The sequence below is a fragment of the Poeciliopsis prolifica genome, unplaced genomic scaffold (assembly GCF_027474105.1).
Source record: "Poeciliopsis prolifica strain line A6 unplaced genomic scaffold, Auburn_PproV2 SCAFFOLD004, whole genome shotgun sequence".
NCBI classification, from domain to species: domain Eukaryota; kingdom Metazoa; phylum Chordata; class Actinopteri; order Cyprinodontiformes; family Poeciliidae; genus Poeciliopsis; species Poeciliopsis prolifica.
This window is the reverse complement of record NW_026562379.1, coordinates 14925017-14938528: the sequence shown is the minus strand read 5'-3', so window position 1 is coordinate 14938528 and position 13512 is coordinate 14925017. Positions and strand designations below refer to the sequence as shown.

The following is a 13512-nucleotide window of genomic DNA, read 5'->3' as shown; positions in this document are numbered from 1 at the left end:
AATGTTTTGAATAAACTGTTAAATAAATGCTATTTTAATTATTTTTTTTAACTAAAAGTGGATAAAACTATTATAAATACAAGGTCAAATGTATACATACACCCTGCAAATGTTTGTAGAATTTTTCCATTGCAATTTGCTCGATGTATAATGTGTAAAACCTTCAACACCACCACGATCAGAAATTTGATTACTATTTGATTACTTTCTTTCCACTTTCTGCACAGTGGCACAATTGGCTGCCTTGCAGCAAGAAGGTCCTGGGTTTGATTCCCGGCTCAGGGTCTTTCTGCACAGAGTTTAGATGTTCGCCCTGTGCATGCGTTGGTTCTCTCCGGGTACTCCAGCTTCCTCCCACAGACCAAAAACATGACTGTCCGGTTAATTGGTCTCTGTAAATTCTCCCTAGGTGTGAGAGTGGGTGTGTGGTTGTTTGTACTGTCTGTCTCTGTTGCCCTGCGACAGACTGGCGACCTGTCCTGTCCGTCCTCTCGCCTGGAACGTTAGCTGGAGATAGACACCAGCACCTCCCGATCCCAAGTTTATTAAGGGACAAGGGTATACAGAAAATGGATTGATTTCTTTTCAGAAACAGTAGAGCTTATTTAAATTCTTGGTAAGTGTCAGACCTGCCTTTTATTAAGCACAGACAGCAAATATTCCTTAGGGCCTGGGCTTAAAGAAGGTTTTTCCGGATGCTTAACATTGGTGGATTTAAGTGCCAAATGAAATCTGCCAATTTTTTTGGAGGAAAAAATAGTTTGTATTTTTTTGGAAACATTGTCCTTTCCAAAACCAATTTTGATATTCTCCAGAATCTTGTTATTCTGTAAACTCTTTTCAAAAACATTTGATTTGTCTATGTGGTGTTACACCATCTTTCACTTTAGGAAGTGAAAGATGGTGTACCTACATACAGAAAAAAGAAGAAAAAAAGCACTTCAAGCCCAGTTACCACATAAACAAACCAAATGTTTTTGAAAAACGTTTACAGAATAAACGTTTTTATTTATTCTGTAAACCTGTTATTTGTTTTGATATTCTCCAAAACAAGTCAGATATTAGAGAATCTCAAAATTGGTTTGCACCTTGATGGTTCATTGGCTAGTTTTAAACATCCTAAGCTAATTTTCAATTCAATTACACATGCATTTCAACTGTTTCTAGTTATATAGCAGTGCATTGAGCTCAGTCATAGATATATAATGAATGTCGCGAAAGTGGAGAGGGAAAACTCTACTTTAACAGGAAGAAACCTCCAGCAGAAACAGGACCTGGCTCAGTTTGAGCTGCCATCTGCCACGACCAGCGGGGGGTTTGAGAAAACAGAGCAAAAAATGAGGAGCTGATCCAGGGGTACTTTCTATGTTAATGAAAAGTAAAGAGATATAAGTAGCAGAGGGACACATTTAATTGCTGGCAGCATTATTTTTGCCAATATCCTCCTCCATAAAGACATGACAGCCAAACGAAAATCCACATCATATGAAGCGTCTATGGAGAGAAAAAGTTGCTTTATTCCCTCTTCAATAAGGCTTTACTCTGATATAATCATAGTTATCTGTTCATAATCTCCACTGTGTAGAGTAAAAGCGATCTTTTCTCTCATATTTCAGACTTTTTAGATTTGTAAATGAATGCCGTCACATTTCTGACAGAAATTATAATAATAGAGATTGAGAAAACAGGGACCTCAGAACTATTCAAATGTAATTTTAGTTCAGAGATATTTTGGAAAATATGTTTCTAAAAGTTGTGTTACCATTGTATTAGTATCACAATGCAATGTGTTACTAAACTAGTAAATTAGTGACTTTACATGAAACTTTAATTACTCTTAAAATCAGTTACAACAAGAGGAACAGTTTAATATTTGGCCAGACTTATACTAACTTACTACAAATGCAATTATTACCTGGGGTTTATATGTTTATATTTGAGCACGTATATATTGTTTTTTTGTGTGGATTTGAAAAAAATACTGATATTCAAATTGTTATATGTGGAAAACAGTTTAAAAGATCCAATTTAGTAACTGAGAAGTGTATAAAATTCTGACCAGAACTGTACCCACAGTATGTTCTCCACGTGCTTTGCTACACAGAGCCAAGGGATGCACCATCTGATGTAAAAGCATACAGTATTTCTTCCTCGGAAATTAAGGTGACCTGGAAACCACCCAATCCTGGCCCAGGAAAACCAAGAGGATATGAGGTTATTTTATAGATTTTCTGTGCCACTTTCTGTGTACAGTCACACATATAGATTAGACCTCTCTAGCATTTTGCTGGAGCATTAGTTCCTTTGTGCATTAGCTGGAGCTTATAACTGTAATCTTTCAGTCTTTGCTTGCTGTTCACAGGTCAGCTACTGGAAAGAAGCAGAGCAGGAGGAGTCCGGAGAGAAACGACGCACGCTTAAAAATGAAACATCTATGGTGCTGACAGGCCTGGAAGGGAACAGTGTCTACCTTATCACAGTGAAAGGCTTCAACAGCATTGGCCAGGGTCCTGCCAGTGCTGCTGTCACAGCCAAGACCAGGAAGTCCCGTGAGTTCAATACCGATGCTAATCATGAAACACTGCTTACAGAACACATACTGCCTGTAAGGTTTGTTCGAAATTGACCTAGTTGGATGAAACTATCCATTAGCACTTTGGAACATGAGCTATTGCGTTCCCTACACAGCTCCTGCTCAGCCGCCGTCCAACCTCATGTGGATTCAAGAAGGCAATAACATCTCATTAAACTGGGATCCAGTGAAGGCAAAAGACAATGAGTCTGACGTCATTGGATACATGGTAAGGATTTTATATAATGAAATTGAAAGCAACTTGCTAATATATATTTAGCAGTGTTAATACTTGATTCCCCTCAACATACAGCAGCTCAATTAGTTTGGTTTAATCAGAATGTTTTACTTTTTTTTTATCTGGGAATAAAGCTCAGTGACTTCATCTGACAAGACAAAGACAGTTAATGAAATGCTCACTCCAGGGTAAATTTGAAACTCGGGGGGGAATTGTGCTATGTACAGAAATATTCATACAGCAAGTTACTGGCAGCCCGATATTCAAAATGTTATATTCAGGATGATGTCTAGGATTCAGGCTCTCCCACACTTGTGTCGAAGCCAATAAGTCGTTGCACGATCACATGGTGGCAGGATGTTTGTATTCAAACACACCTTTCTCACTTGGTGCAGACCACCTGGAAGACACCCTTCCCACTTTAGCATATGTCACACCCTTAAGGGTTAGGATTGGAGATTGGGTGGATTAAGGTTTGCTGAAGCTCCTGCAGAGTTACAACTGGCCTCTTCAGTTTTGGTAGTCAGACAGTCTTAAGAAAATCACAGTTGTATCAAACTCTTTGCCTTTTCAGGCAATGAATTTGAATCATGTTTACGTTCATGGGATTCTCAATGCTGGGATATTTTCATACCCTAAACTGGCTTTAATCTCTTCCATTATTCTGTGTGGTGTGTCTTTTTGTCTTTCTAATGATGTTTCACAATATTCCCTGCCGAACTTCAAAGTCATGTAAAAGCTAGTTTTATGTGATTACAGTATTTTTTCAATAAAGGTGAATGCAGACACTCTTTTCAGATTAAAAAGAAAGAATTCTGTCCGAATTACAAGTTTGTGTTGGTCTACCACTTTGATAATACATTGAATTTGTTGTAATTTGAGAAAAAGTGGAAAAAGTTCAAATGACATGAATGCTTTTGCCAGGTACCATATTGCACAGCAGGTCTCGTTTTACAACTGACAGCTCTGCTTTTCATCACAGTCTATCATAATGTTGTGAAACGTACATACGGTGCAGACCTGAAGTGACTATATGCACATGCCCTGCAGGTGTTACTCAAACAGGAGGGCCGAGGCCACATCCAGGTGACAAGAACCATTAACCCTTCTACCATGCTCTCACTGCCAGAGGGGGGCACTTACACCATTGAGGTGCATGCACTCAGTGAAGGTGGAGAGGGAGCCTTCAGCTCCCAAGTTCGAGTTGTGACCTCTTCTGGTAAGCTCAAAGCTGGTTAGCGCTCTTGCCACTCACTCTCTCACATACATGAATGACCTCTGAAATTACATCTCTCTGCACAAGCTGTTTCTGTTTTGTGCCTACCTTATGTCTTGGCTTTAATCCTGTCAACAAGTTTATTTTAGTGAGCTGAGTTGCCTTTGTTTAATTTCGTTTTAATTAAATTGCCCACATGAACCTTCCTACTCATGCACAGCCAATTAAATCTCAAGCAGCAGGATCCTGTTCTGTAAATGATAAAGAATCTTTTTGGGACATGTGGTTTCTGCTTTCCATTCTTTTATGTTTTTAAGAAAAATGAATATTACTTACTAACGTCAGACACCATTGAATCAATGGTCTTACTTAGCATCCAAAATGAATGGTTCTTGGTGCTGCTATGTATTGATGTACCTTGCCTTCTTTCCTCTTTCCTAGGCGTTCGAGCAAAAAGCAGCCAGTGCTCGGTGCATCGCCCAACAAGGTGCCTAACATGGACAGTGCTGATTCTGGTTCTCCTGGTGCCTTCGGCTTCTTGGTGAGGAAACCCTGACGTCCTCACGTTTCTGAAGGGCGCTACCAGTCATCTGCTCCCTAACTCTCTCTGACTGCCTGATTGCTTTGGCCTTAGCCATCTTAAAGGGCCAGAGGCATGCCGACGGGGGTTGAGTCAGCCGGTATCCACGCAACGCCACCCAGCTCATACTTTTTCAGTTTCATCTGAGGCCCTGGATGTTTGATTTGCACAATTCTTTCCGAACATCACAGTAACGTGGTGCAGTAATGTAACTTTGTGTAGAAAGATTTGTTACATGGTTTATTTTAGCATTCTGCGTCCTTCTCAGTGGCCGGCGCCTAACCACTTCCAGCTGGCTCCCACGGCTCCAGGGATCCACGGAGCATGAACTATTTCTTGAAAGCTGTTGTGGTAGTAACACAGGGATCAGCCAACGTGTATCTTTTCATTACTTATCTGCATCAATTTACCCCTTGGCTGCCTAACAGCAATGCCGCAGAAGCTCCGTAGAGATAAGTGCATTGTTTTCTTATTCACACACCAAGAAGGGATAAAAAAGAAACTTTTATATGGAACCAAGAATCTTACTATTTCCAGATTTGCTTTTTGTACATTGTGTTACCTTTAGGAAAAATAACAGTGGTGTGTGTCAGCTCTGTCCAACTGTTTTTTAGTAGCGACTCAGCAATGCTTGTTGATACAGTTTGTTCACTGTTGGATGTATGGAAGTAGGAAACAGGTACCTTTAGTGCCCAAACTCATGATTAGACAAAGACAACTCTGTACGGACTTCTGGTGTCAGTACAAATAAATGTGATGTATATTTTTTAAACTCTTGTTGTCTGCAATTTATAATTTTGAACATACACATCTGCAATAGGCTCTTGCTCCAGGACAAGTACATTTGTGTGCTTCATTGCAGAGGGGTTTGTTCGGTTTTCAATGGAGATGAGGACAACGTTCAATTATTTACAGAAAATAATGGCTGGTTTGTCATGAAGGAGGATTGAACAGAAGTAGGATCCTAGAAGATGGACGCCCAGCGACAGATCCAAGTGGGGCACGGCCAGAGTTGACCTGCAATGAACAACCACCTCTGACATCTCTCAGTAATGAGAAATTGACAGGAGGGATTATTTACACTTGCGAGTACATCAATAAGAAACAGCTGTTAAAAACAAAGTGGTAATGAAAGCACTGAAGATGGCTACCTCCCACCGACCAGTTACAGTGGTAACTGAATGCCTGCTGGAGGAGAGACAATGCTGATCAAGAAATTATGCTAATATCTTAAGACATTTCATCTGCTGGTTGTGTGTAAAATAGATCTTGTTTTTCTCTGAAGTGCAAATTTGGCTCCTTCATTCTAAGGAATGAAGGAGCATTCATAGGCATCCTCCAGACAAGAGAAATGATCATGTCCAGCTTTCCTGTCTCACCTGCTACCTACCTTTGTGTGAAAACTGACACCAGTGTTCCTGCCCCCCACCAGGAGGGTGCCCCAGTCTCTCAGTAAAAGGTTTACCTATGACTATGGTCTGCCATTCATCAACATTGTTGAGGGATGGCTTCCTATGCCTCCTGCACATAAACCTCTATTTGGAGGTTTTAAGTCGGTTCCACCAGAAAACCCTGAGGTTGAACCAGGGCCTGCTAAAGATACTTTCCACTCTCAGAACTGGAGAGTGGAATATCTTTGTTTTTTTGTTTTTTGTCTATGGTAACAAGTTTACAATCTAATCTGGATACCTGGAAAAAAGTAAGATGGCACATATCCATCCATTATGGATGGATGGATCCATTATGGATGGATATGTGAAGTCCATTGAATTACTTGCTATTAGATAGCTAGTAGAAAAATGGGGGGCTGCACAAGATTCTCATCTCACCTGTAGTTTTATTTGGAAAAAAATCAATTTCTGCCTCTGTTAGACTTTTTTCCAGGAAACGTCTGCAGGACAGTTATTTATTCCAACTGAAACTTTTATCACATCACGACACAAGCTAGATTTGTTAGATGTCATTGGGATTGACATTACCTTGACCAGTTTTCAGCAGCCTGCACAAGTGATTCACTTTGTTTTTTTTTTTATTTTTGTAGCAGGTGGTGTGGTGAGCTGTTGTGGGCAACCAGGAAAACCCATAGTGGAGTTTTTGCGTTGAACGTTTTCTCCTACCTATCAAGTGGAATGGATTCTTTCATGAAGCAATAGAAACAACTCGAGGAAGTAAAGTTTTATTGCAAATACTGGGAGATAAAAACATTTTTTTTCATATGAATGATCATGCCTTTTGATATGAGTGAGTGTCCATGATGCCGTTGGGATAAAGGGGATTTAACAATGAATGCATGTATTAAAAAATGTTTATGGTGATCTGAATTGATTATAAAATAAATGCTACTGCAGTGCAGAAGAAACCAGAAAACTTTTAAACCTTAAGAATGTTAAGATTAGATGTACATTTCAAATACTTTTAAAACGTGCCTAAAAGTGTCCTTGAAATATGTTCCTTTTAGCTATAGCAAATAGATGTGATATATTTGTGAGTTTGTATAAAAATGAAGAAATAATGTGGTTGATTCAATTTAAAGTCTCTTGACCTGGTAAATCTGTGGGGTACAACTCTCCACAAACTGACTGTTGTATATTGTTGCACATGGTCATCTGGTCTGCTCAGTAATTTCCAAACTTATACAAAATTGCATCATACAAATATGAACATTGACATGTTTTAAGACTCTTAGTTGCTCAATGAGGATTTTATTTACTTTTCTACAAGCTCCACTCTCCTGTTTCTGACGGGTAAGAACTACTATTAGTAGTAGTCTCCCTACTACTACTGCTACTAATAATAATAATAATAATAACTCTAAAGAAACTCTCCCCATTGAAAATCTGGACCATCTTTTAAAAAAAAGAAGAAAAAAAAAGAAAAACTCTCCCAAGAAGTTCCCAAAAGAAGCAAGTGAGGTCACACAACTTTTTTGAGAAAATGACTTCTACAGAGTCAAGAAAGAGCAGAATCAAGAGCATCTCTCCTTCCGTCCGAGCTCCTCTCGTCCTATCAGCAGCACAAGCTTATCTCACTGGGTGGAATTTGAAATGAATTTGCCTGAAGTGTAATTAATGTTAGTATGGAAATCTGCAGACCGAAAGTCTTCTTACTTCTGCAGACCTTTCACTCGCTCTGCCTGCAGCTTTAAAGGCTCCATTACAGAGTCAGAGTAACCTATCTACCTTGCAATAGGTTCAAAGAAGGGGACCAGCTAACCCTGGAGAGATAAGAGCAGACAGCAGAAGATGGGGACAAACAGTGCTCGAAGCAATGTCTATCCCATCGTTTCTTCCTTTCAGACCTTTCTGTTTTGGTAACACTTTGAGGAAGTGCGCAGACGGTCAGTGGCAGTCTCCTTTTCCCCCAACTTGGAGATTGTTTCTGTGTGCGGAGCAGAACATCGAGCTGTTTAATGCGGAGGGAGAGATTCTGTGGTGCTTTTAGTCTGTTCAGTGACGTTGGCTCAAACACATGCGTTCACACAAGTGCTAATGTACCGACCTTTAATTATTCATGCAGCACCTGTCTGTGTTGGCGCATCTGATTTATGATAATGGATTATGTATCCAGCAAGGAAACCTATTTGGTTCAGAGAGCCCAGAGCTATGGTGTCAGCAATTAAAGCATGAACTATCCCCCAGGTTAATGTCAGCGTGTGTCTCTGCATGTTCATCTTTGTCACAGTGTACTTTACTTTTCTCTTTACACAGTGTTCTTGATCATTTATGTACTGCAACTGGTTAAAATTAGCTTAGCTTAATTATTCTCAGCATAATTCTAATAAATGTTAAATGCTTGTTTGTTTTACCAAGTCTGGAATACATTCTGATCCTTGGTAACTGAACACATTTTTTTCTGGCTTTTGAGCAGTTTACTCTAATTATGTAAATTATATTTCTTGAAAAGTTCATGTTAAAGTGTTTTACCTTTAAAATGTTTAGGAGTCATCATGTTTGTAATCATTTCCACTTAAAAACTGTATCAATCTCGATGCATCTTTACCAATCTGTAGCATTAATATTTTTATTCCTGTCATTCTGGTAGAGGAAAAGCTGAGAACATTGTACTATAACAACTCTAAAATATCCTTTAGATATTTGTTTTGGTCATACGTTTTCTTTGTTTTTGTAGTCTGCTGAGCTCTCTTATCATAAATCTCCTAAATGCTTTTTGTCTTTGTTTCAAGTCCTTTTAGTTTCCCTTTGTGTTATTTTGTAGAAGAGTTGAGGAACCACGTGTTTACTCCCCAGCGAGTGATCTTCAGATGTGGTGCAGTGGTTTATCTTTTTGCTGAAAAGAATCCGCTGGTCTTTTATTTGGACATCGCAGCCTGTTCATATGTTGCCAAAACTCAATACGTTTTCTTTTTCCCCTTTTTTTTTTGTTGCAGTCTGTTTACCATTGTAGATTCAAATTCTTTGTCTACTAATTTGCATGATTATTAGAGAAAAATGAACATGTGGTTGAAGTACATTTCCTGAATGGTTGTCACATATGGAACATTTTTAATGCAAAAACATTTATGGATATTTAAAGTTTTCATATTTATTTATTTTTTTTAAATGACTCTGCATATGAAAACTGGACCACAAAGTTATAGTTGGCTGATACTACAGATGCTTCAATAACCTGTAATGTCACTGACAAGTTATTTATCTTATTTATTTCCAAAAGCGATGCATTACAACATTTTTATTTGGTCAGTTTTGATTAATAAAGGTTTCACAAAATGAAAACCTGAATAGCTTCCCAGTAATTTCAAAATATAAAACCTGCAAAAAGAGTTTGGGGCTTTTTTGTTCCAAATGTTATGTTATGGCCTACGACTGAAATCCTCAGCAAGATGTTATTCCTAGATAATAATTTTATTTTCAGAACATTTCTAAACATGCTAATCAAAAGTTGAATGCAACAAAACCATGTGGTTGCAAAAAGTTCTCAAGCAACAGTGATCACTGCAGTCTTTAGGGGATTATGGAGTAAAACCAATTCAAAAGCTCAGGGGAGATTTGATAAGGCATTAACATGTTGCTGGAGTCAGAAATATTCCGCACACAGTCTGTTACATTAGTTGTACGTGGATCATCACTTGGTGTTCCAGAGAAAAAAAAATGTTTTGTTTTTTTTCTGTATGTAAATTTTGCCTTTCATTTGCAACAGATCAACATAGTGTCCCTACTGGGAAGCATGGTGGTGGCAGCATCATGTTATTTGGATGCTTCTCATCAGCAGACCTGGATGGCTGGTAAAGATAAAAGGTAAAATAAATGCAGCAAAATTAAGAGAAATCCTGGAGGACAACTTGAACTACAGCTTCACTAGTTAATTATTAATTTACTTTCCATCAAGTCAACAACTCTGTAAATTACATTCAGTACATGTCATTTATTTACATTCAATAAACCACATTCTATAATTTGTTGAATTGTTGAAATAACTTATTTCAAAAGATTGTAAATTACTGAGACACACCTGGATATTGTGCTGTATCTTTTTATGCTTTTCTTAAGGATTTGATTTGATAATTGCTTTGAGCCCCAAACAAGCAATATCATAATTGGACGTAACCAGATATGATTTATGAATTTTAAACTTTCAAAAAACAAACAAAAAAAAGAGCTCAGATTTCAAACTAGAGTAATATGCTGTATCTTTCAAAGCCAACATACAAACACTGAGGCTTGCTGTCTCTCACTGCAAATAACAGTTGATGCTGCTTCTGTCTTCATCCATTCCCAGGAATCCTTTAGCCTTCTAAAACGTACAAAGTCAAGTATTAAATTGTCTCTGCAGGGATTCACGCTGTGATTTAGAGCTGAGCTGTGAGTTAGCTTTTCATGCGGGTCACAGTTTAACACTCACCCTGGAGTTGCAAGGAAAGTACGGCCCTCCAACAGACACTGCCTTTACACTAAGAGCCAAACTGCGATATCAAACAGTCGGACATATTTTTATGCTTCATGCAATTTTCAGTCCTACGTTTAGTTTGGTTTTCCCCCTCAGAAACTAAGCTAAATTTCATAAAAAGTGCTTATTTAAGGGTGCATGATTTTTGATCATTTAGGGAAGTGCCCTTTTCAGCTCCACAGATATAAGCCTTGTAATTAAAAAGAATCTGGGGAGGTTTTAATTAAATGTCAGACTGTGTTTCATTTTGTTCCTACCAGTGTGGTTTGACTGATTCTATATCGTCGCACATTTAAAGGCTCGTGGAAATTGCACATTCTTCTGATAAAAATTATTCCAAAGCGGCTGAGTCTCTGCTGCTGTGTGCGCCATTCACTGTGTTTTGGTATCTAAATGAAAAAGTAATAACGTTGGGAATTCTGATACAGCGAGCTAATTTGTGTTTGCTGCTTGGACCATTTGTTTCCAACATATCAGTAGCTATGAGATCACACAGTGAGGATTAGGGAGGAGTGCCACATTTTGTCAAACAATGAGAACCACAATCGAAAGAAGCAGCTTTGTAAAGCATCCGTACGTAGCATTTTATCTATAGTTTCTTATTTTGAAATATAAGGGCTCGAAAGTTATATCTCCCTGCCAACTTCAACCCATAAATGTTTGACATTGAAGCCTGAAAATGGCAGGAAATCTCTAGAACTGTCCACCATCTGTCCTTCATCACACAGACAGAAAACTCAAGATGGAGAGCGAGGGGAAGATTGTGGAATAACGTACAAATATTGCATGAATTTGACTGTTCTTTCATCACACTCTGTCAGTGAATGCCCTGGAAACTCCATGCGGAAAGGCCAAGGACAGTCCACGGCTTCCTGTTAGATTGGCACACTCTTCTAACGCTAGAAGGTAAAACATCCTATTGTGACGGAATTATTGTTTTGCAAGTAAAAGGTGTTATTGATCTTTTCTACACACTGTGGTTTTATGTTTTCCATATTTTGGTCTTTTATTGTAGTGCTCTGGGCTGTTGGGCTTTTTTGTGCAACTTTACATGAAATGTCCAAACTTTTCTTTTTTTTTCATAGAAAAGGGAAACAAATTGGTGACAATCGTGGCTGAAGGATTTTGATTTTGAAACATTCTCACAATTAAACTTTTTTTATTTTTCCGGTTGAACTTGGTATGTAAAGCAACACATTTTTAATTTGCCGGAAGTTCTGCTATCTTTTTTTGTTCCACATATGTTTGCCTGTGGCGTATTGTGTGTTATGAGAAGGAACATTCTTTTAAAAACAGTTTAATGTGAAACACTGTGAATCCTCATTTGTGATAAATTACAGCAAAATTATCCTACTGTGAAGCCTCATTATGTCTTTTTAAAAAAGTTGCAAAGAAGAGAATAAATACAGCCTGAGAAACTTTCCACCCATTAAAATTATTTGACAAGTAGAGCAATACAATAAAAATTTGATTTGTATGTGTGTTTACACAAAATCTTATGTCTGGAATATAATCAAACATGCCTGGTAAAAGTAATAGATTTTTTTCAGATTTTGTCTGTGTTAGATAACATAATGAAGTGCATGACTGAAAAGGAAGAACTAAACTATTCCAGTGGCAACAGAAGCTAAACTTTTTTCTGATCCGTGCAGAGCAGTCATGTCTTTGTAAGTTTGCAGTTGTGCCATGTGAGATTTTCAAAGCTGAAAATGTTTTGAAAGCCATTCCTGCCTTAAACTTCTCAACTCTATTGCTGACCTGCCTGCTGTGTTCCTTGGTCTTTATGTTGCCGTTTTTTTCACTAATGTTCTCTAATAGACTTCTGAGACCTTCAGCGAACAGCTGGATTTTTACTGCGATTATGTCACACCCATATGGACTCTATTAATCAGATGACTTCTGACGGTAGCTGGTTGGAACTGATTTTATTTAGGGTTAAAAACGCTCTTTGCACCTGAATACACAAGAATCATGAAATACATTACATTCTGTGGTTCTAAAGTGATAAAATTAGTCATTTTGTGAGCCACAATAGTTAAATAATTCCAAAAACCTGACTAAACAACAAGCTTCTCCATGTATTTTCCTGTGCATCTGTTCATAACCTTCTAAATGTTTTGCCCTTGCCGGAAATCACGTCCACCTAGCAATAGCTTTGAAATGATGCTATATGTCATGGAGCACAGATGAACATTTAATTCCTGTCAAAAAGGAAAAGTCACAAACATTGCTATGTTTATACAGATCTTGGAATGCTGCCAAATCCCCGCTGATCGGAAGGAAGTGGTGATTCAATTCAAAGACCCAAGCTTCTTTTCTCTAGACGCTTTGTGTGGGGAAATATAATGAGATGGATGTAGAAATCTGAGGGATAAAGAGGAACAGGAGGGGGCTGCTGCAGAGGGAGATTTAAAGTTCACGCAAGGAAACAGTCAGCTCAACGCAGACCTCCTCCAGGACCTTATAATCTCCCTGGTTAGGTGATATTGCCACAGACTGTCATATTGCTCTTTTCAGATAACTGAATTTTTGATTGTGGTCAGAATTTTACGCGGTGGTGCAACACAGGCTTGAGGCACCTTTTGATGTGGTCAGAAAATATATAGAATAAATATTTTTTAAGTGTAAGTTTTGTGATCGGACACAGTATTTCTTGAAGTGATCACAAAGCAGCTTGCAGTAAAAATAACCTTATTGCATATCTTTAGATGAATTATAAATCACAGGCCTGGGGATTATAATGCAAACCTGTGTTAGTACTTCACTGTGCAATTCAATCACTGCTCGATTTCATTTGCTGTCTTGTTAGGTTTTACATTAATCACATTTTTAGCTTTAGGTATAAGTAAAAAGATGTGCAACTGTGAGAACCAATTCTGGCTTCCTCTACAAAATGTCCTGCCACAGAGTCCATCATATTTTTAACAGCCACAAAACTCTCCACTGAATTACTGCACAACATTGATGTTTTCTAGTGTTCACAAAAACTCCACACATCTTGT

At 38.2% G+C, this 13512-nt stretch overlaps 1 protein-coding gene across 1 annotated transcript in view; it reads left to right on the top strand.

Annotated features, from left to right (window-relative positions):
* The window catches only part of cntn5 (contactin 5), a 134275-nt gene extending 128897 nt beyond the window's left edge, over window positions 1–5378 (top strand). The window contains exons 20-24 of the mRNA XM_055028705.1: window positions 2105–2214; window positions 2363–2549; window positions 2689–2801; window positions 3861–4029; window positions 4468–5378. Of these exons, the coding sequence (XP_054884680.1) occupies window positions 2105–2214; window positions 2363–2549; window positions 2689–2801; window positions 3861–4029; window positions 4468–4571 (683 nt within the window). The 3' untranslated portion in view covers window positions 4572–5378. The remainder of the gene's footprint in view (window positions 1–2104; window positions 2215–2362; window positions 2550–2688; window positions 2802–3860; window positions 4030–4467) is intronic.
* Window positions 5379–13512: the final 8134 nt, after the last annotated feature.